This window comes from Mesocricetus auratus, unplaced genomic scaffold (assembly GCF_017639785.1).
Source record: "Mesocricetus auratus isolate SY011 unplaced genomic scaffold, BCM_Maur_2.0 Super-Scaffold_100004, whole genome shotgun sequence".
NCBI lineage: Eukaryota > Metazoa > Chordata > Mammalia > Rodentia > Cricetidae > Mesocricetus > Mesocricetus auratus.
In genome coordinates, this window is record NW_024429189.1 from 21,466,523 (window position 1) to 21,490,418 (window position 23,896).

The 23,896-nt window shown below is 39.9% G+C and overlaps 2 protein-coding genes across 5 annotated transcripts in view; one reads left to right on the plus strand and one right to left on the minus strand.

Annotated features, from left to right (window-relative positions):
• Nucleotides 1-4,495, plus strand: part of Rif1 (replication timing regulatory factor 1) — a 53,848-nt gene extending 49,353 nt beyond the window's left edge. For all 3 annotated transcript variants that reach the window (XM_040745337.1, XM_040745339.1, XM_040745338.1), the window contains 2 exons: nucleotides 608-716; nucleotides 1,293-4,495. In XM_040745337.1, the coding sequence (XP_040601271.1) occupies nucleotides 608-716; nucleotides 1,293-1,504 (321 nt within the window). In that variant the 3' untranslated portion in view covers nucleotides 1,505-4,495. The remainder of the gene's footprint in view (nucleotides 1-607; nucleotides 717-1,292) is intronic.
• Nucleotides 4,496-13,420: 8,925 nt separating this feature from the next.
• Nucleotides 13,421-23,896, minus strand: part of Neb (nebulin) — a 237,063-nt gene continuing 226,587 nt past the window's right edge. For both annotated transcript variants that reach the window (XM_040745341.1, XM_040745340.1), the window contains 9 exons: nucleotides 23,049-23,141; nucleotides 22,661-22,753; nucleotides 22,231-22,323; nucleotides 21,265-21,372; nucleotides 20,801-20,984; nucleotides 20,461-20,553; nucleotides 19,318-19,464; nucleotides 18,822-18,928; nucleotides 13,421-14,128 (listed from right to left, as the gene is read on the minus strand). In XM_040745341.1, coding sequence (XP_040601275.1) covers nucleotides 13,955-14,128; nucleotides 18,822-18,928; nucleotides 19,318-19,464; nucleotides 20,461-20,553; nucleotides 20,801-20,984; nucleotides 21,265-21,372; nucleotides 22,231-22,323; nucleotides 22,661-22,753; nucleotides 23,049-23,141 — 1,092 coding nt within the window. In that variant the 3' untranslated portion in view covers nucleotides 13,421-13,954. The remainder of the gene's footprint in view (nucleotides 14,129-18,821; nucleotides 18,929-19,317; nucleotides 19,465-20,460; nucleotides 20,554-20,800; nucleotides 20,985-21,264; nucleotides 21,373-22,230; nucleotides 22,324-22,660; nucleotides 22,754-23,048; nucleotides 23,142-23,896) is intronic.

Below are 23,896 nucleotides of genomic sequence, written 5' to 3' on the forward strand. Positions count from 1 at the left end.
TCTTTTGAATAGGATTGTTGAGTCATGACACCTTTTTCATAGTAATTTTGAGCCAGTGGTCTATCAAACCTGGGAATTACCTTATGAGAGTTTATTCTGGTTTTGATCCTTGTACAGGACATCATTCATGCTGGGCAGTGTTCTACCAGTGAGCTCTCTGTAGCTTTGAAAATAAAAGATAGCCACTGATTATTTAACCATAGTTATTATTACTAAGAGTTGCCTTTTCTACAATTCTCAACTTGGGTAATTAATTTTATCAACTACTGTTACTATGTTTTCTAAGAAATTATATATTATAAATTTCTATGCTTGTTGGTTTAATACTTTGTCTGAGGCTCACTATGTATCCACTGGTTGGCCTGGAATTCATTATAGAGACCAGTCTGACCTCTAACTTTCAGATCTCCCTGCATTTGTTTCCAGCATGCTGGGATTACAGAATTGCTCCACCATGACTGCTGTGATACTGTTTTTGTGCACTTAGTAATAGCGGGCTTTTTAAGCAGTATTAACTGAGTTGATTATGGACTGTGGCCATTTCATGTCATTCCAGTTGAAAATAAGTTTTGTTATTTCTCTTTACTGTTATAAATGTATAATTAAGATGAAATCTCGTGGACTTGAAGAGATTCCAGTTTTTGACATTTCTGAGAAGGCAGTAAATGGAGTAGAAAGCAAGCCCCTCTCAACTGATGAAGAAAGGCTTGCCTCAGGTATGTTAGCCAAGCACAATAGTTAATTTGAAAGAGAAACTTTCTTGAAAAAATTTAACTTTCTTTACACCTTTAGTTTAGGAAAAAGGTTTTTTTATGTTTATTTTTAGTATTTATGTTTTACCTTGCTTTGGAGCCCCCTGGAACTACAATTAGAAACAGCTGTGATTTGCCATGTGAATCCTGCTCCTCTGGAAGAATAGACTTTTAATCTCCAAGACATCTCTCCAGCCCAATTTTTTTTCTTAATTTGAATACAACTATTAATTAACCAAATTGTGCCCCATCCTTCATGCTAAGTACATGGGGGAGAAAATTTATAATTTTAGGTGTGTCTACTTTGTTTTCTCTAATTATTGTGTCAGTTTTCTAGTCCATCAAAGTGTAGAATAAGGATGTTGAAATTTTGTTCAATTACATCATACACAGATACCAAGCTGTGATACATATTTCTGGCATTTTGTTTTTTTGAACAAGTGTATCTTAGCCTATTTTCTCTCCTTTTCAATTTGATTGTAGATACAGATCATTAAAAAAAAACTGGTATAGATAATGTGGTATTTTGTTTTCTCCTAGATTTGATTGATCCTGTGACTTTAGACACCCCGTTGTCTAAAAATCTTATGGCACAAATTAGTGCTCTTGCTCTTCAACTGGATTCAGAAGATCTCTACAGTTACTCTGGAAGCCAGCTTTTTGAAATGCATGAGAAACTTGGTACCATGGCAAACTCAATAATAAGAAATCTACAGTCACGTTGGAGATCTCCAGCCCATGAAAATTCTTAGTATTTTAAAGAGAAATATAAAGCTTTTTCAACATCAGATTTTATTTTTTTGGCTTTTAAAAATACCTGGCAACATTTTAAAAAGGAAACTTTGCAAAGTCGATAGAATATCAAATCCTGAAAGAGAATGAATTATTAGGTCAGTTTTCTAAGTTCGTTAGTAAAGATATTCCCTACTGTATTTTCTTGGCCAGTATACATAGTTTTGTAAGAAATTTAAATGTTACTGAAACTTGAAAGCTAACGAGATATAAATACTTTTTTTCATACTTTAACTCATGCATATTTTGGTGTAGCTCATAATACAAATATTTTAAAATAGAAAAGTTTTATTTACAATGTATTGAACTGATAAAGGTGTTTATACTTTTCAAAATATTTATATTTGTTGTGCCTGGTGAAACACCTGTACTGAGATGCAAAAAAATGAGAGCTTTTCCTTCAGATAACACCTGTAGAAAACCTTTGAGAGAAATACCAAGTTTCAACTTGTTGGGTGCAAAATAAAAATGCTTAATTTACTAACATTCCATGCATTTAGCATTGACAAATATTTGTGCCAGCAGCATTTGTCTGTGAAAATGTGCTCTTATGAGGTATAGTGTTCACTTTTAAATGCATGACTGTTTGTACATTGTGTATAGAAGACTGCTTTTTTAATTTATAAAGTTCAACTTTCCTTGATTGCATGAGTTTCTCCAGCTTCTTGTGAATACCTTTTTTTTTGTTTAATAGAAACATTTGTATATATTTAATATCAAAATATCCATATGGATAGTAAAAGTACTTCATGGACTTACTGTGGATATTTGTAGGAGTCTATCTACAAATAAAGCAACAGGTAGTTTTGTATTAAGTTAAGACATGAGTTTATTTTCTTAAGTGTCCAGAGTAATTAAAATTATTGGAACCAGAAAATTTTACATGCCACTACCTTTTTGTTTTTTCTTTTTGTGTTGTTTTCTTTTGGTTTGGAAGAGAATCCCAGCCGCTAGAAAATGTGCCTCATTATGTTTCTTCTTAATGGAGAGTTAGCATGGATATTTTCATTGCAGAATTGTACTGTAAAACGTCTATAGAGATAACTGGTTTAATTACACACTGAAAACTAAACGTGGAAGAAATTTGAGACTGCCCTTTTTATATGTATGTTTTGTCTAGTTAAAAAAATAGGATATATAATTAAACCGTTTGTAAATTTTACTAAATCGTTAATGCCTGTCTTCACATATGTTTTATCTTTTTGTTTTTGAGATATAGTCTTAGTGTATCCCAGGCTAGGAGGGGGTAAGGAGACACTGCACCAACAACTCAGGCACCTCGAGTCAGTGAGTAGTATATAGTATAGTATGCTGTAGACTCATTTATTCAGGAAGTTAGACCTGCCATTATACGTCCTTCCAAGGTCCTATTGACCCAGACTGACTTTGCTGTGTTGTCCTTTCCTCATTGGAAGTCAGCAGTCTCTGTGCCTGCCATGCATGCTCATGTGGGCTGGCCTGGGGGCGGGCGGAGGATGGGCAGGAGCGTTGCAGGGCAACTGTGTCTTGGGTAGGCTGGCCGCAGTTTCTCCTACAAACTTCTATGATCCTTCTGCAGCCTTTGCCTCCAGAGTTCCGAGATTGCAGGTGTTTGCTACCATGCAGTTTTATGTTTTTCCAAAGGATGTATCTTGCCTGTTTTTCTGAATAAAATCAGTGGGTAATCTTAGTTTCAAAGTTAGTTTAACCTCCACTGCAATTGTAAAGTCTTTTGTAGTTTAAGGTCTCCTTTTTCCAGCAGAGACCCCCTGCTGCCCCTTTGACCTCTACATGGACATGGTGCACACACGTGTACACATACACACAATTAAAAACATTCTTACTTTCTGTACATAAGTGTTTTACTTGGCATTTGCATATGTATACCATGTAAATACCTGGTGCCCATGATAGCCAGAGGAAGGCATCTGATCCCTGGGAAAACCAGAGTTATAGGTAGATGTGAGCAACCCTGTGGGTGCTGACAATCAAACCCATGGCATCTGAAAGGGCAGCAAGTGCTCTAACCGCTGAGCCATCTTAATCTTTTTTTTTAAAAGAAGCTAGTGGTATGCAAAGCATATTTTTCATGTCTGAACATAGTGGAGTTTGATCAAACTGAGTTTATAACTGAAGATGTTGCTCTGTTTCAGTACTAAAGGATCTTACTCTGAATTTCAAATGTGGATGATGAATCCGATTAATTAGGTTAGTACAGTTGTTAAATAGGACTTAAGTCTAAAGCTTAAAAGCACAGTTGTTCAATGACATCGCCTTTGGATTCTTGTTTTTTTTCCCCCCAGTACAACTTGAAATTATCCAGGAATCCACTAACATATTTACGGGTCAATGGAATGTCAGTCATTTAAAATGTTAATGATTAGACACTGAACATGATGGTAACTTGTGCCCTGTAATTGCAATACTTGGGAGGCTTAGGCAGATGATTGCTTTGTGCTAAGTTCAACCTGGTCTACAGAATAAGAGTCTGTTTTAAACCCATAAAACAGGGGAAAAGTAGGGTCTTAAAATATATAAGTTCATGTTATGTTTTGTAAATGTTAATTGGAGGGTTTTGTTTGGTGTAAGGCAAAAACATGAAAATAATAAAGTGCTGGTTGACAGTACTGTCCCTTACTGCAGTGCCTTGCTTCTCTCTGAGAATGCTCAGGTTTCATTTCATTATCGTGATTGATTTTAGAGCCTGTTGTTCGCCAAGTCAGGCTATAGAACAGCTATTGTCATTGGGGTGGTGCTTGACTGGGGACTGGACTGGAACTCACTTTGTAGACCAGTTAGTCTCAAACCCACAAGCAACACTTGCTTTAGCCTCCCAAATGTTTTGATTAAAGGCATGTTAATTGATTTTGAGGTTTCTGATGACTCAGTTAATGGTTATGTCTGTTAATGTACCTGGCTTTATATATTGCTCTTTGGAAATATCCATTAAAGTCCATGTCTTTCAAATTTAAGATCTGTAGTTATTTTGTAAAAGTTCTCTTGCAAAAGCTTTAAGTTTTTGGAATAGATGGGCAAATGTCATAATTTTGTTTCCCTGTCTTAATTAAAAGCAGACATGACCTATGTTTTTGGAAAAGTACCACTAGTATAAAATATGGACCCTTGATGTGACTTGATAATTTAGGCAGCGTTTTAAAACTTCTAATGTTGAAAAGAACTACCTCTTCTAGGTAAATTATGCCTCAGTTGTAGCAGAAGAAATGTTGTCTTTGGTGGTTTGTAATTGAGTACAAAACCAACTTTTTAACATTAAATATATGCGTATTAGTGCACAGGAAGTGATACAGTGGAGAGAGGAAGACAGGAGAGGTGAATTTGTTTTTGAGACAGTCTTATTTCAGTCCCAGCTGGTATGGAATTTACTTCCTTGCCAGGACTGGCCTGAAATTCAGGGTAATCCTCTAGCCTCAACCAAAAAACCATTTGAGACTGGGTTTTGTTATAGGCTTGGCTCCTTATATAGACCAGGCTGGCCTCTTTAACTCACAGAGATCTGCTTGCCTCCGACTTCTCAGTGTAGGTGTTAACTGTGTACCACCACTCAGTCAAAATTTGGTGATAAAACCATTTGATGTAAGGACAAGCAGTCCTATATTTTGAAAATAGCCATTGGTGCCTGAATGCTTTTCTCATTGAAAAGTACTGGAGTTGTTTTCACAATTAACATGAGTGATTATTTTAAAATATGTAATCAAGGGAGTGCTGTGGCTTGTGATAATTATAGCCTTGGAAGGTAGAGCTAGTCCAGTTCAGTACTTTGACTATACTTCCAGCAGTAAATGTCCAAAAGGAAGCCTTGGTTCTTAATGAAAGAGATGTACCTAGGATGTTCAGTGTGTCATTAAACAAATAGGTCATTAAAACTATTTTTGTGCATAGTTGATTAAGAAGTATCTAAAACATTTTTTATAAAATAAGAATTTTCTAAAAAGAAACAAGTTGATTTATAGAAACCAAAGTACAGCAGGATGATCTAGTCATAGCACAGAACAAACTGCCTTAACTCCTGTTTTTGGTGTGTGTATGTGTGTGTGTGTGTTGGTGTTTTGCCTTTGTTTATATCTGTGCACCATGTGCATATAGTATCTACAGAGGCCAGTAGAAAGGCCGTCAGATCTGGAGCTGGAGTTCAGATGGTTGTGTGCTGCCATGTGGGTACTGGGAATGGAACCTGAGTCCTTTAGAATAGTAGCCAGTTCTCTTGGCCATTGAGCTGCCTTTCCAGCTCGACTTCCTGTTCTTTGTTTTAAATCATTAGGAAGAACTTTTAAAGAAATAATTTGAAGCTGATGAGAAAATAGGAAATTCTATCTTCGTATCCAGAATAGTTCTATTGTTGCAGTCAGACTGTGTTTGGTTGACTGCTTTCCTGTTTTGATGACTGGCCTATATACAATCCTCAAATATTTGCCTCTAATTTAAGAGTTTTTCAGTTCTTGTTACAGAGGACAGTTTTGTTCATGTTAATGAAACAACCAGTTCTTCAGGACACTTTTCTTGAGTCATTAAATATGTTATGTTCTTGTCGTGGTATTGGGACTATGATCTAAGGGAGAAGCATGTCGCACTAGTAAGTAATACCTATGAAATAATGTGGAATATGGTGATTCACTTTCTGTGTTGAAGAGTGAGCAGTTGCTTCCAGTCTATTTTAAACACTTTCTGTGGACAGCCCTAACAGAATTCAAGCTAGTCATAGGTGAATAAGTTGCTGCCCTTAGTGAAAGTTTAGTTTTACATTCAAAGTAATGTTTGAGTTTTTCTAATTTTAGCTTAAAATTTAGAAAAATACCTGTTAATCCCATTATTAACTACACTAGGTTGTGTTGTTAACAGTCTTGGAAACAGCAGTCAGTCCTACTTGTGGTTTTGAGTCTTTGCTTCATAGTAAAACTTCTCATGAGTAATTGGGAGTTGGCTGTAATAATTTGCCATTTGAGGCTGGTTATCAAAATGTACTTTTATTTAAAATAAAAGTATGAAAACTAATTTCTAGTGTTTACTTTTGTTCCCTGATTTTGATATCTGTGGTGTGAGACTTGAAGAATGTAAGGATAAATAACATGGTCCAAATACCCGTGTTTATGAACATTATGTCATGTCAACAAACAGTATGCCTCCTCCCCCTTTTCAGGGTTGCTTTATAAAGTTTCTGTTTTATGGGTTCCATAGACTTAATAAATAACGAGAGAAAGTGTTATACAGTACTGCATTCATTTATGTGCCAGTTAGTCTTTGTTGACACAAACCAGGGGCATTTGGAAAGTGGTAAAATACCTCCCATAGTTTGGCCTGCAGAAAGTCTGTCAGGCATTTTTTTGATTATTGAGGTGGGAGGGCCCAGTCTACTATGGGTGGTGCCACCCTTGGGCAGGTGGCTCCTGGTCACATGAAAGGCAGGCAGATCAAGCTGTGAGGAGCAGGCTAATAGAGTTTCTTATGAGTTTGTAATGTGATCCTTCCCACCAGCCTGGTCCTAGCCTCCTGGAGTCCCAAAATGAACACGCAGACACTATATTAATTATGAGATTGTTGGCCGCTGGCTATGGCTTCTTATTAGCTAGCTTTGTCATAATATTAATCCATAACTACTAATCTATGTATTTCCACATGGTCTTACCGGGGAATGCCAGGCTTGTAACTCCTTTGCTTGCTACATCTTGACTGCTCAGCATGTCCATAGAGAGTGAGTTCCTGTTTGTCCCTGCTTATATTCTGATTCTGCCCAGCTATGTCACTTCCTGCCTGTCTGTACAGACCTCCAGACCTCTGGTTAGCTAGTGGCAGTTTCTTCCCAGCTATGTTACTTCCTGGGATCCCATGGCAACTGCTCTCTGCAGATACTTCCCAGAATCTTCCTCATATCTTAGTCCTACCTATTATCTTGCCTGGTCAATCAGCGTTTTATTTCTCAACCAATAAGAAAAACATATACAGAAGAACATTCTCTATCATAGATTCCTGTTTCTAAGTTCTCTGCTTTGAGTTCCTTCCTTGGTTTTCTTAGTGATGGACTGTGATCAGAGTGTGTGAATCAGTTACTTTCCTATTGCTGTGATGAAATCTAACCAAGGAAACCCAAAGAGGCTTAAGTGGAGTTCACAGATGTACATGGATTGGTGTCCATCACCATCATGGTGGGGAACATGACAGCAGGCAGACATGGTACTGGAGCAGCTGCTGAGGACTCAACATCCTTAAACAGCAGAGTGCACTGGGAATGGAGGGAGGCCTTTGAAACCTTAAGCCTTACCCCCAGTGACATACCTCCAATAAGAACACTTCCTAAGCCTTACCAAACAGCTACCAGAGCATTCAAATGCCAAAGCTATGGGGAACTTCTTATCAAACCACCATTGTGGGTAAGCCAAATAAATCCTTTTCTTCCCAAATTGTTTGTGATCATGTGTTTTAGCACAACAGTAAGAAACCTGCCTAGTACAGAAATTGGTAGCAGAAGCTTGGGTATTTCTGTGACAGATCTAGACATGTTTCCCTATGGGGGGAGGATTGGAACTCTTGGAATTTTTCAAAGCTGTTCTGTGGGTACTTAGGGATGCTGATAGAAATGCAAATGATTGAGGCCTTGTTTGTGAGGTTTCAGAGCATTTGAGCAGTTTTTAAAATTAAGAATCTGGTTTCTGGTTAGCTACAACTGAGGCACCACTGACACGAAACTCTTTTTACAGAGATAGTTGATGCTGGTTAGCTTGTGTTGAGAAATTAGTTGATTAAGAAAAGACCAGCATCATTGAGGTGAAATCTGGGAAGTATTTTCTTAGGTTCAGCACCCAGAAGCTGTGATCCTGAGGGTGTCAAAGAGGCATCTCCAGCTGGTAACTTAGTAATGTGGAAGTCTCCCACAAGGTACTGTTTTTGATGGCATGAAAGCTACAAGACTTGAAGGGGTCATAGAAGCTGAGGCTTGGTGTCATGTAACAGGGCTGGAGACCCTGCTGTGAGGTCAGGAAGAAATTTGGGAAGGTGCAGCCTCAATTGCAGTGGATACTTGAGGACAGAAGAGGTTAGAGAGAAGCTGACGCTAGGAGAGATCATTGAAGGTGCAGCCTTAGTTGTATTGTAGAGAGTCCAGGTGTGGAGTGGAGCCATCCTGAGACGACAAGACAAACTGCATATACTACAAATGGCAGAAGTGGAGAAGTGGAGCTTCCCAAGCCCTTTGCAACCCGAGGATGGTGAGTCCCAGACACTGGACACCGAGCTTTTTAAAATACAGTGTTCAAGATTTTGTTTTTGCCTTGATTGCAACTGTGCCCTGGCTCTTCCCTCTTTTGAGATGGTTCCTCTGTGCAGCCCTGGCTGTTCTGTAACTCGCTCTGTAGACCTGGGTGGCCTTGAACTCACAGAGACCCGCCTGCCTTTGCCTCCCAAGTGCTGGGATTAAAGGCATGCGCCACCACCACCTGGCTGAATAAGTATTTATCCCTCCTCCATAAGGCACCCATAGTTAGGAGGTGTTGGCTTTTTAAAGAAAGCTTAGACTTTAAATGCAGTTTTGAAATATTTAAAAGCTAAAGTTACACTGTGTTTTATATTGTGATTGACATGCTATTTGGGTGATAGACAAGAGAGGGTTATGACTAAACAGTGATGTGTATGTATGTCAGATTGGCAAGGGGCCTTGCTAATTTTTTATAGCTTGACAAAAATGAGTCATTTCAAAAGAGGGAACCTCAACTGCAAGTCCCTCTGTGAGACTGGCCTACAGGCAAGTCTGCAAGGCATTTTCTTGATTTACGATTGATAGGGGAGGACCCAGTCCACTGGGGGCAGTGCTGTCCCTGGGGTGCTCCTAGGGTGCATTAAGAAATCAGGCTCAGCTAGGCGGTGATGGTGTATACCTTTAATCCCTGCACTCGGGAGGCAGAGGCAGGTGGATCTCTGTGCGTTGGAGGCCTGGTGTACATAGTTCTAGGACAGGCTCTAAAGGTACACAGAGAAACCCTGTCTTAGAAAACCAAAAAAGAAAAAAATCAGACTGAACAAACCACAGGAGCAAACCAAGCCAGCCAGTAGTGTTCCACCATGGCCTATTTAGTTTTTGCCTCCTGCCCTTGAGTTTCTGCCTTGGCTTCCCCAAGTTGCTGTGGTCATGGTGATTATGACAGTAGAAAGCAAACTTGGACAACAGCCCAGCAATTCTGCTTGCAGTCTGTTTAAAAAGTGTCAGGTAATGTGCTTTCAAGGACTGAGGCCAAAGTTCTGTGTATGTTTGCTGGTCACACCCTGAAAGATGAGGGCTTCTTTGAAAGCCCTTTGAAAGGACAGCAGGCCTATTTGGGTAATCTTATCTAAACGTGAATGGGGCAGGGTGGGACATGATACAACCCAAACCCATTTGGGCATGAGTGGTAACTCTCATAATTTTCTTCCCTTTATTACCATTAGAAGATGGAATAAAGACCAGTGTTGGTGGCGCATACCTTTAATCTCAGCACTTGGGAGGCAGAGGCAGGCCTGGTCTACAGAGAGAGTGCCAAGATAGGCTCTAAAAGTTATACAGAGAAACCCTGTCTCAGGGGTGGTGGGGGGTGGGGGGTGGGGGGAGATAAGAAGATGGAATAAAGAGCTGGTTTTGAGGCTCTCTGCAACCTGGTATAGTCTTGCTTGTGGTAGTGAAGATCCACAGAATCCCAGTAACACTGGTAAAAAGAGCAGAAGCCAATGCTGGGGCTGAAAGTTAGGGTACTAGCTGCTAGCTTGGGCTAACGTTGAGCCCCTTGTGGGATTCACAGTGAAATGTCACTAGGTAGAATTACTTGAAGTTGAGTGTATTGGTTGGAAAGCAAACTAGCAAGTCTAAATGTTTTTCAACATTAACATGTTGAAAATTTTAAAGAAATATCTGGGATTAAGAAATTTCTCCGAGCCGGGCGTTGGTGGCGCACGCCTTTAATCCCAGCACTCGGGAGGCAGAGGCAGGCGGATCTCTGTGAGTTCAAGGCCAGCCTGGTCTACAAAGTGAGTTCCAGGACAGCCTCCAAAACCACTGAGAAACCCTGTCTCGAAAAACCAAAAAAAAATTTTTTTCTCTGTATTAGCAACTGTTACCCATGGTAAATCGTGAGTAGGAAGTTATAGCTCAGCTCATTGCACTGAATATGCAGCAGATATTTTAGGTATTGCCAGAAGTTAATGACAGCTGCATATGCATTAACTAATTTTCCCAACATCTGTTCACCCCAAATGGGACCTAGAGTACAATTCTATTCAACTCTGAGTCAATGAGTTGATTAGAGAGAGCACTGATCTGGGGTTACAGGAGTTGGAAGGTACAGCTAAAAGGAGCTGTATCACTGCAGAGTATCACCAATCATGTGACAAAACTCATGGAAAACACATTTAAGAAGCTTGCTCCACTTCCTGTATATTTTTCCAAATCACTTGTGGGTGTGGCAGTTCCAGGGAAGGGAAGACCTTTCCCTTCCTCTTACTTAGGAATGTCAGCAGCTCAGTTAGCATTCCCATAGATTTGACTGTTACTGTGTTTTGCTCAGTTGATTGCCAGGGCTTCCTGGCCCATGCATGGTAATCTCAATTATATTGAGTTTTTTTTTTCTCTATTGTTTTGGAGGCTGTCCTGGAACTTGCTCTGTAGACCAGGCTGGCCTCAAACTCACAGAGATCAATCAGCCTGCCTCTGCCTCCTCAGTGCTGGGATTAAAGGCTTGCACCACCAACACCCGGCTATCATGTTTGGCCTAGAGGAATACTGCAAGATGGGATTGATGCTTGGATTTTCACTGAGTGAAGATGAAGCTTGGAGATTTGGGTGGGAGGGAATCACTGGAAAATTTAGGAATTGCTAGAGTTTGGGCCTGGGATGTTTCCCAAGGCTTACTGAGGATTGAGGCTTGGTCTCTGTGGTGATAGTGGTAGGTGATGGGGCTGGCTGAGACTGGTCATTGAGGGGCCATGTTCATAAAGGACTGTGGTACCCTGGTCTTTTCCATTTCCAATTTTCTGACGAAATGTCCTTTGTCATACACTCCTATCATGATGGTTCTGCTTTGCCAAAGGGAATGGACTTGTTAGTGTCTAAGCAGAACAGGCAAAGGGGTAGATTGCTGTGCTGATGTACCTTTATAAAGTAGATGTACTTATTTTGTGCCAGAACTTTAATATGCAAACTGGACATGCACAAGAATGTGCTCCTGATGGGGATGTCTTCTGTACGTTTTTCTCCTATTGGTTGATGAATAAAGCAGTGGCCAATGAGGCAGGATGATAGGTGGGACTAGGAGACAAGGAGGATTCTGGAAGTGTAAGCAAAGAGTGTTGTAGGACACCAGAGGAGTAACAGGTACGTGAACTTTTCTCTGGTAAGAGAAGACCACGTGAAAATAATTAGATTAATAGGAATGGGTTAGTAATTAAGACAGAGCTAGTCAATAAGTCAATAGTCAAATGGCCAACAGTATAATATAGCATCTGAGTGTTTATTGGGGGGCTGTGAGGTGGCTGCAGAACTTAGCAGAAACACCGCATTGTATCCCCTCTAAGTGCCTCACTTTTAATAAATATAGGCCTTTGTGTTGATTATTTTGTGTGTGTATATGCAAGTATGTGGGGGAGCTTTTTCTTGATTTATGATGTGGGAGGACCCAGCTCACTATGGTGGTTGTCACTCCTTGGCAGGGGAGAACATAGCTTGGCAAAGATTCCCAAGCAACCCCTTGCCTGCTGCAGGTAATCTTTCTACTCTTTCATGTATTGTCTTTGTTTAGTTTGACTGTATGGTCACCAAGATTGGAATCTGTTTTTCCTTACTCAACCGGTTGGACTGTTGAGTCCAGAGAAACCTCCCTGATTTAAGTTACTTTTGTGCAGTAATGTGAGAACCCCAACTTTGTCACTCATATGATTTCCAATGTCTAGTACAGTGCCTGGCATACTGGGATTCTCCCCTTATTCACACGTGTGATTTTTGCTAGAGTACTCAACCTCTTGGGTTTCAGAGAGGCATATGTTAAGAAACTTGAGGGAAAAGGGACACTTCCCTAGCATGACCAAGACCCTTGGTTTGATCTCCAGCACTGCCCAAAACAAAAAGTAAAAGAACCTGCTCCAGACAGCTGTGTTACTGTAGTCCTGTTATGGGGACAGTCTTTGGATCCTCCAGGAGGGTTGTTTGTAAACAAATGCTCAGACATTCACTACTGGTTGTCTGTCTTGTTCCTTCACACAAGTTTTTGCCTATATTGTCATCCCACTGCATTCAGGTAGCAGGAATCCCTCAAGCTGACATTGTATACCACAGGTCTCTTAAAAGCTCTTAAGGGAAGTTTGCTGAAATAAGTATGGATTAGTACCAACCCCAAAAGTTGGTATTAATTGCCTCAACTCTCTAGTCAGGAGACGTAAGTTAGCTGGAAGAATTAAGAAACCAAAATCCAATACATGCATAAAAATGGATCATTTTGAGATCTACTCATTTTTATCAGTACATTCAAAAAACTTAGGTAACTTAATGGGGGGGGGACTTTGGGTTTTATTGTTTATATGTTTTGCTTGTGTATATGTCTGCACCATGTGCATGCTATCACTGGAGCTCCAGTTACAAATGGTTGTTAGCTGCCACATGGATGCTGGCAATTAAACAGAGGTCCTTTAGAAGAGCAGCCAGTGCTTCCGTGTTTTGCTGTTTTTCCGAGACAGGGTTTCTCTGTGTATCTCTGGCTGTCCTGGAACTTGCACTGTAGACCAGGCTGGCCTCGAATTCAGAAACCTGCCTACCTCTGCCTCTTGAGTGCTGGGATTAAAGATGTGCGCCACCACCTCCCAGCCAGTGCTTCTTAACTACCAGTCCACTGTTTAAGCCCCAAATTTAGGTAACTCTTAAACTCCATGAGCAGTTTGTTGCAGAACTACAGATTTTATTAGTTTCTAGTTTTTCGACAGTTTATGTTGACTGACATCTTTATAACTTATAGAGACAAGATTAGAAACCCAGGCATTAGCACTTAGTAAACAGGAGAAAGGTGATTCACTCTTCTGTTTTTCTTTTACTGTTTGTGCATGTCCAGAATGGGAAAGACTGGTTCGGTTACATAGCACTACAGAAGCTTTTCAAAATTCTGCTGTGAATTTCAGCTTATTTTAAAGTAGAAAGATAGTGGTAATTTGCAAAATGAGCCTTTGCATATTTTACTGTCTTTAGTTTCATGTGTAAATCTAGAAAAGAGTAAATCTGTAAGTCTGAGAACTGAACAGATGAATTAGTGTTTGTTTTCGTGGAGAATAGTTTATAGAGGAGTTGGTAATATATTAAACAATACTGATGCAGGTGAAATGATTAGGCAGCTTGAGAGCATGGATACACTGAAGTCACCACTAAATGTTGCCTGCAGAGATGCAGACACTGCACATTGATGGAGATCTTGAAGTGCCTAAACAGCTTCCACGTAGTTGGCTGGGAGCATGCCGGTCCTGCCGGTCCTCTGCACAGTGCCATACATCCAGCCTTCATCAATCGCCTGAGCATTCACTATAGCATCTCCATCTTTGAAGGACACTTCATCTGCATCTGCAGCCATATAGTCGTACATAGCACGGAAGATTTTCTATTCATGAGAATGAAAGCAAGGAAAATAGCATATATTGGTAAGAGCATACGAGTTTTTGGATAAATTTAACTACAAGAGACTGTGCAGCTACCACCAAACAAAAACCAACAACAAAACAAAAGTCAGGATTTCTCTAATAGGTCTCAGCTGTCCCAGAACTTGTTTTGTAGATCAGGTTGGCCGCAAATGCTCAGCGAAGCACCTGTCTCTACCTCCTGAGTACTGGAATTAAAGGCGTGCACCACCACCTCCAGGCACAATGTTTCACTCTTATCCACACTCTCAAGCTACCAGCGATTTTTCTTGCTGGAGAGAGCTCAGTCTTTAAGAGCATAATCCTGCTCTTTTGGAGGATCTGGGTTCAGTTCCTAGTCCCAGCTGTATGTAATTCCAGTTCCAGGGAATCCAGTGACCTTTTTTGACCTCCACACTCAAGTGGTGCACACAAATAGTACATGAAAAACACTCTTACATATAAAAATAAGTCTTTTAAAAGTATAATAAAGTGCATATTGTTGACATGGCGTGGTCATACCAAGGACTCCCAAGACAAAGCCATTCCCCACATGTGCGAGACTGATGGCAAACCTCTCCTCAGGTGCTCTACTGATGTTTATGAACAGCTGATCAGCTTGTACAAGACAAAAAACCTCCCGGGTGTTTATAACCTGAGACTGCTCAGTGACCTACGGACTTATCAATCCAGCTTTATAGAGAATATCAGGAGCAATATTTTGTACTGAAGAATAAGCATAAGTGAGAGGCTACAGGAAACAAACAAATGAAACTTTAATTACTAAAATGCAAAACAGGACTAAGACAACAGACAGCAAGCAACTCCACCCTGCAAAGTTGATATTAATTGCTTCAATTCTCTAACCAAGAGAAATGGGGTTAGTGGCAGGGATTGGGCAAGATACCTATTTCTGCTGTCTACAAGAAACTCAGCTTTAAAAACTAGGTACCTTAAAAAGTAAAATGATGGAAAAGAGTACTTCAAGCAAATGAGGCTAGAAAACAAGCAGGTGTAACTATCCTAATATTTGGCAGAATAAACTTCGATCTTCATTCTAATCAAGGGAATAATTAATCTGGAAGACACTACATTTCTAAGCATATGTGCCAAACACTGCCACACCCAGTTTCATAAATAGCGTACTTCTGAAATTAAAGGCAAGATTAACTCCTAACTCAGTAAGAGTAGTTGATTTCACTACCCTATTTTCACCAAGAGACAAGCTATCTGGATAAAACCAAAACAAGCGTCTGAATTACTTTATGTATGTCAGGACTGATATCAACAGAATATTCCAATTGACACTAAAAAATATACATTCTACCCATCAGCCCATGAATGTTGCTATAACAGACTATATCATAAGACAAATCAAATTCAGAGCAACTGAAAAGTCATTTGTTCTGATCACAATGTAATGAAGCTTAAAAATTAACAACCTTCTAGTAATTAGACAAACTCAGTAGTGAACACACACACAAAAGAGAAGGGCACTGCGCCGGGCGTTGGTGGCGCATGCCTTTAACCCCAGCACTCGGGAGGCAGAGACAGGCAGATCTCTGAGTTCGAGGCCAGGCTGGACCGACAGCCTCCAAAACAATACAGAGAAACCCTGTCTCGTAAAAAAACCAAAAAAAAAAAAAAAAAAAAAGAAGGGCACTGCAAATTCTATGAAACCAGTATCACTTTAATGCCAAAACTGGGCAAAGATAAAACAACATAAAACTACAGGCCAATTGAGTATGCACTCAGAAGTCTTTAATACAATACCATCAAGTCGAGTACAAGCCCATATCAAAAAGATGACCATGATTAAGTTGACTATCTCAGAGATGCAGGATGATCCAATATACATAAGAAATACAATAGTCACATGAATGAACTTGAAGGCAAAAATACATGCGTATTTTAGTAGATATAGAGTTTTTTTTTTGACAAAATCCAACTTGTCTTCATGATACAAGTTTTAATGAGTGTGACTAGAGGGAATATATATACCTCAACAAAGGTTATTGGTGGCAAACCCACAGCCTTGTAGCTCTAGTTACAGTTGTAAGATGAGAAGGAAATTAAAGGTAGGCGGTTTTGAAAAGGAATCAGTGTTTTTTTTTTTTTTTGCAGATATGATATATATCGATTTCAAAAATTCTACCAGAAAATAATCAACATTTTCAGCAAAGTGCCAGGACATACAACTTAGAAAAAACTCCATAGCCAACAGCAGCAAGCAACAGATAATAGAAGCATTCCTATTCACAATAGCTTCAAAAAATTACCTTGGAATAAACCTAACCAAAGAGGTGAAAAACCTCTACTATGAAAACTTGAATCACTGAAGAAAGATTGGGAACACTAGAAAATGGAAAGACCTCCCATGCTCATAGATTGGTAGGATTAATAGTGAAAATGGATATCCTAAAGGCTGTTTACAGCTTTAATGCAGTCCTAACTAAAATCCCCAGTGGGGAAAAATCCTAAAATTTCATACGAAACTACAAAAGATCCCAGATAGCCAAAGCAATCCTGAGCAAAAAGAGTATGTTTGGAGAGATTACCATCAGGTTTCAAGATCTATTACAGAGCTAGAGTGATAAAATTAGTATGGTACTGGAGCAAAAATGACATGTAACTCACCAAAACAACAGTATCAAACCATGAGTCCACATAACTTCAGCCATCGGATATTTGAACCAACAACCAAAAAACACATTGGAGAAAACAAAACATTTTCAACCCATGGCGCTGGAAAAACTGGATTCCACATGTAGAAGAATGAATTAGACCTGACTCTGACCCTGCACCAAAATAAACTTCAAATGGACTAAGACTTCAATATGAAGCACCAAAGTAAACTTCAAATGGACTAAGACCTCAATATGAAAACACAAATGTTGAAACTGCTAGAATAAAACGTAGGCAGAAAGAAAAAGACTTTCTGAATAAGACCCCTTTGCCCAGGAATAAAGGCCAACAATGGACAAGTGGGACCTCGTAAAATTGAAAATCTTCTGTGTAGCAAATGAAATGTTCAAGCCCACAGAGTTGGAGAGAATCTTAGCCAGCCATACATTTCATAGAAGATTAATACCCAAAACACACTCTGGAAATGTGGAGAATCCTCAAAATAGATACAAAAATAGATCTACCATCTGAGCCGCCTACACCATTCCTTGGCATATGCCCCAAGTATTTGATGATCCTGTGCAGATGCTTGCTCATCCATGTTCATTTCTGCTCTCCTCAACAATAACCAGGAACTGCAAATTACTAAATGTACTTCAGCTGATGAGTGGATAATAAAAATGTACATATACACAATGGTATACCATTCAGCTAAAAAAATGAAATTTGTAGGTAAGTGGATGGACTACATATTATACTGAGTAAGGTAACCCAGAAAGATAAATGCCACATGTTCTCTTTTATTTGTAGATCCTAGTTCCCTCTGTGTGTGTGCGTGTGTGTGCGTGCGTGCGTGTGTGTGTGTGTGTGTGTGTGTGTGTGTACACGAGTAACTGCAGAAAGCAGGAGAGTGGAAACAAGGGGCCCTAGAGAGGGGAACAGTGGGACACAGGTGCTGTGGCTAGGGAAATGAGAAAAACCGAGGGGAGGAGGGATAAAGAAAACCATAGGGAATCATTTTATGCTTTCCTGAAATTGCATATAATGTATAAATACGTATAATAAATATAATATTACTTATACTTAATTTCTTTAATGGAGTGATATCAGTAAAGTAGTAATACTTCCCCCAAGAGCCATAGACTAACAAAAACTCCAGTACTAGGCATGAAAACCTCCTTTGGAGTTGTTGGTAGAGGAGTCCAAGAGATCCCCAAAACCATATAGGCTATTCTTACTGCCCTTGGTTGCTCCCCATAATTTGGAAGTAAGTCCCTACTGCTGAAGACACCACCCACTTTAGACATAGGACTTGTGGATATTTAGCTTGATCTGACCTCAGAGTCTCCTCCCTGAGGACTAGCTCTCATAATAGCTAAAGGCGCTATACAAGCTGCCAAGGGACAAATCAACAGACCTACCCAGCTATGATGTTTATGAACTACAACAATGACCAGCACAGCAAGATAGTCCTAAAAGGCAATAATGACACTTATATCTTGGCCATAACCAACGACTGTCTAACTGGACTTAAGGCTTGTTCAGTGGAGAGTAATTATACCTGGTACTACACACTTAGCCAACTACCCAATAGAACCTAGAAGAGAACCTATTACTGCCACATTCCTAGACCAGTATAATCTCTTAATTGCATTCTAAATATCTTTATATCTGCAGATGAGTTTACCTCTTATCCCATCAAAGAAGCCAAAGGACGGGAATGCCTGCTGCAGGATTGTACCTAATATATAGGAGAGGGAAGCGGCGCCCATGAAACCTCAACAATACAACTGCCTAAATAAGACAACTGGGAGAAATCTTACAAGGCCACACTCCTAAACGAAAAGCTATAGGGAGTTAACAAGAGATGAGAATCAGTCAGGAATGAGCCCCATAATTGGTTATCTAATAACAAGTGGTCAGCCCTAAATACGCATGAACCCATCAGGGTGTGTTTATATACTTATTTGTATTTATACATATTATAATCAGAATTAAAGAAAACAGTAAATACACATCTCTAGTAATTTGTGTTCGTTACTCTTTACTTACTCCGGCAGTAGACGGGTGGGATGGGATAGAAGACAGTGTTGTCTGCTGGGTGGCAACAGAAGATGACCGCTGCTGTGGGAGCTCAGTGGTTTTCACATGTTTGTAACCTGCAAAGAAGAAAGAGCGAGCCTGTAAAGGCATGTGGTAGACAGCTCATCTGTGGTTATCCAACAAGCAGGGTTGTCTTTTTCTCTAATTAATGACTCCCGTGAAGAGAAGAGCTAGTAAAATTAAAGTTAAACATGTAGTTTCATGTAATTCCACGATTCTAGTCTTTTCTCAGACAAATAATTGACTTTTAGATGTAAAACACTGCTTAGTAACAGTCAGTGATCTGACCTCATGACTGTCAGTCCATACCACCCACTTGATTGTTTTTGTTGGTGTCTTCGTAGCACAGGCTGGACTTAGATGTGTAATCCTCCAGCCAGAGCCTCTCAAATGTTGGGATGACAGTTGTGCATGACCACGCCCATCTGGGAAAGTCTACTTGTACCTGTTGAGGTTGCAGAGAAGAAGGCACCTCCATCACTGTACGTGGAAAGGTGCTGGTCCATAGAGTGCTCAGACTTGTCCTCACCGCCACTGATACTCAGTGCACTGGCAGATCTCGACTGCTCCCGGCTCCGGCGTTGAGCTTGGACTAGGAGTCAGGCAATAGAGAACTAAGGTTTCTACAGCAGTGATGCCTCCATCATGATGTTTGTTTTTGTTGAACATAGAAGTTCTAAATGGTTTTCTATGGCAAACATGCAAATTCTTCCAGTGTATAGTTGTTCTCCTTTACAGATAAGAGATTAAATGGCCAACGGTGGCTTACATGGCAGAAGGTTTCAGACTCTTATCTGTCTTTAACTAAAGAGCCTTCCCACCACCACATTCCTTCTCCTGGCTCATATCAATGAATAGAGGGCAAGCACATCCACATTTCAGTTTCTCCAGAAATGCCTCCCTCACTTCCAGATAGATGGAGGTGTCTTTCCTGTGTCCCCTGCTATTGTGAGCACAACCTTAAAATTGTATGTCAGGGTAGAACCAAGAGTCGCTACTAGTCTCTCTTTATCCACAGACTACAGCATAAACCATTAAAGAACAGCATAACATACTTTACTTTAAAAAAACCAAACAAACAAAAAGTAGGGTCTCACCATGGAGCCCTGGCTGGCCTGGAACTTAATGTGCCGAACAAACTAGGTTCAAACTCAAAGAGATCTGCTTGCCACTGCCTTCTGATTACTGGGATTAAAGGAATACATAACACGGTCTGGCCCAATGGCTTCTTTCCTATATGAGCAGACAGCCAGTATGTATCACTACTCTTGTGAATATCCCCCTAACACAAATAGTTCAAAATGTTCCTGATGAACATATTTGTTCTCTTCCCTTTATCTATGTATTTTATCAACTTTCCTTTAACTTACTAACTTTTTAAGAAAATACAGAAATGATAATAATGGGATCTGAAGGACACATGAAGTGAAACAGTTTGTCAGAATCTTTTCCTACAGTGAACATGCTTATTTTGGCCCATCATTCAGTGGGCAAGGTCAGAAGATGAAAACCCTAGAGGGAAGGAACACTCATTGACTCTAGACCACTAGATGATGTTTATGTTGTGAATCTCTGGGAGTGTGCATACCATTAATCATGTGCAGACTTCTGGATTGAATGTTGTCTTCTGCGGGATCATAGTCAAAAACTGAACCGGGGTTAGTACGCCAGACACGCAGACCTGAAAGGAAAGCCAGCAGTCAGAAACAAAAATATTCTCACATTTGTAATTTGAGAACCAAGCAGGAGTGCTGGCAATCACAGGAGGGCTGGGCTGTCCTATTTAGCTTAAGTTCTGGTCTTGGAACAAAGATAGCAGAAGATGCCTCCGAGATCTCAGCTTTAAAAACTGGCTAAAGGGGCTTTCTTTCACAGGTCTGTGTCCTTTGTCTTCCGTTTGGTATAGCTATCACCTTGTTGTCAATTACCTGTAATGGTATCTTGATCCTGGTCGTTCCGTTTTTGTTCCATTTCTACCACTTTTCTTTGAATACCTCGGTAGTTGATGTCACTGAAGTCCTGTGTGTTTTTCTTCACTCGTTCAGTGATAGGATCAGTCACCACTGGTGTGAAACAGCCTTTGTGTTTCTCAAAGTCTTCATGATATTTTACCTGAAATATAAATATAAATATGATACAATGACGAATCTCTGTTTGAATATATCCCAGAAGGCTGGCCAGCCAATCAAAGAATTCTTGTGGCTGAAGAGCATGTGTGTTCTTGCAGGAGACAGCACACATGTGGCAGTTCACCAACATGTAACTCCAGTTCCAGGAGATCTGATACCCTCCTTGTGGCCTTTGCAGGCATTGCACACACATAGTAAACATACAGACAGGCAGGCACATACCTATAAATAAATATATATTTAAAAAATAATTCCAGACTTACTGTTGAGATGTGCCGTTGGGTTTCCCTCACTCTTCTCATTTCTGGTGTATCTAACACATAGGCAGCTTTGCCTTGTATTTGTTTCCGGAAGCTATCAGAATAAAGAACCTATGGAGGAGAGACCATGCATGAGCATGTGGCATGGCATTCTTCTAATTCTTAAGCTCAAAGACTTCAACAGATTCAAATGGAAGAAACTGGTGAGGGAAGTTTGAGTCAATAGATGGTGGTCAGATACTGGACCAGCAGTGTATCAGATCAGAACAAGGACAGGCAAGGCTTGCATCAGAAGAAGACACAAGACTTGTTTTGACTTTGAAAATGAAAATATTTTCATTTTCAAAGGAGAAGGGGTACAGTATAAGTCTGAAAGAAAGAAAGTGGACTCTCGAATTTACTAGGAATTACAATATCAGTGCCAGAATATTTGATGGTATTTTGCATTAAAATCTGATACTGGAAGGAATTTGAAAGATCTGGCTTTTGAAGCATGTAACCATTAGGTAATGTCTAGACTACAAAAGCCAAGATGCCCAAACAAAAATCAGAGTCTTCCAGACACAAAATGCAAGAATATCAAAGTGAAGATAGTAATTTCTAGGTATTACCCATTTAATAAAGTACCCTAGAAATAACAACTGGAGTAGAAGATGTTAGGGGTCAACTTGTTATAGCTGGTTATGAAAAACTACCTTAAGAGTCAAGTATAAGAGGAGGAAACCATAGGCAATTATCATATGTTTAGTATAATCATTTGAAATGGAAAAGCACAGCTGTGTTAATTTTAGTGTAAATTTTCAGTGAAAGAACTGCACGTTTTTATGATGTTAAAGCATTTTCCAAGATATTTCATTATCTATTTTAAATTTTAGTGTCATTTTTCAGTTGAATAACAAAGGCATGTTTTTCATGATGTTAAAATGTTAATTCCAAGTTGTCCCACTGCTCTATTTAGTCGGGAAATACCGAGCTAATGTTTTCTTGGTTGCGCTTAGCTCTCTCCATCTCTGGAGTAACAGGTGTTGGAGTTGCTTTTCTCATATTCTCTTTGTACAATACCTAGAGGAGCCAAGAGAGTATCCCGATATCAGAAAGCAAAAGAAAGAAAACAGATTTGAAAAGTCATTGTTTAGCTGTTGTTATGGCTCAATTATGTCACACAGTATAAGAAATACCCCAGGAGGAGAAAGCCATTGAAATGTTACAGTAGAAAGCAAGAGATAAAAGGCTTGAACTGGATGTGAACTAGCAAGGTTGGTTTGTTGTTTTTAAGTGGCCAAGGAAGAATTTTAAAAGGTATCAAGTTTTGAAAACACTATGAGAAGAGTTAGTGGTGGTCAGGCCATGATGGTCAGGCTTGTTAGAGTTTTAATGGTTTAATTTTCCTCTCAAATACCGAGCTAAAGTTTTCTTGATTGCGCTTGACTCTTTCCATCTCAGGAGTAAAGGGTGTGGGGGTTGCTTTCCCCATATTCTCTTTGTATAGCACCTGTGAGAAACAAAGTTGTACCTAAAAGTCACTCTCTAGGAGGCAATATTCACTATTAAATATAAATGCAGTGGGGGAGGGGAGGGAAACATTAGGTGCAACCTGTTGCTATTAGTGAGAATACCTCTCAAGAAAAAAGCAAAAATAGTTAATAGCAGTGATAAATGTGTGTGATATTTAAGGGAGATTAAGCATAACTGGCATTTTATTTTAACCTGGGAGAGGATTAAGAGCAGGTCAAACGGCAGGAGTTACTTTGTAAAATTAGAAGCACTTTCATTTCTCAAGACAATACCGAGCTAATGTTTTCTTGATTGCGCTTGACTCTCTGCATCTCTGGAGTGACAGGGGTTGGGGTGGCTTTCCCCACATTTTCTTTGTACAAAACCTAAAGGCGTCCAGTGGATCCAAAAAGTCCAAAAGGAGACACAACAACAACAAAAGAGTTACAATTACTGAAAGAAGAAACGGAACAAGAAACTAACTTTTGATGAGGCTCTGGGCATCAAGTCATTTAGGTACTGAAGTTAGGTAGCAGTTTATGGTTTCAAAGGAGAAGTTGATTGCAGTTAGAGCAAGACACACGTTTCTATGGGAATACCTTGCCTTGAGACATGCAGATTCTAAGTGATGTTCCAGAAAGGTCGCAGCCCTACCGTCATTTTGTCACCAGTATGTAACTATCAGTGCCCTGATACACCATCTAGGTGGGAGTTACCACTATGGCTTATGTCACAGAAGTTGAAGTTGCCCCAGTACAACAGATGGGTATTTCTGCAGCACACGCTCTCACTCAGAGTAAAACTTTAGACCCCAGGCAAGTGTTTCTCTTACTCTTCTTTGTTTTCTGCTTATTCTATTTACTAAATATTTCACACTTATCAGCCATGAGAAATGTCTTCAATAATTACACTACCAGCATGGAAAATCAACAGACACGTGTCCTGATAAATCCGCAACCTCAGTGTCTTCCCCGGTTTCTTTCTAGGTGACCTGGGAGATGTGGGAGACAGCGCTATGGAGGGATTCTCTCCCAAAAGTTCTGCAAGTCCTTGACTAGCTGGTCAGTGTCAGCTGAGAACTTATTAGAAATGCCTGGTCTCTGTTCCATACTGACAAAACAAAGTGAGCATGGGCCAGACC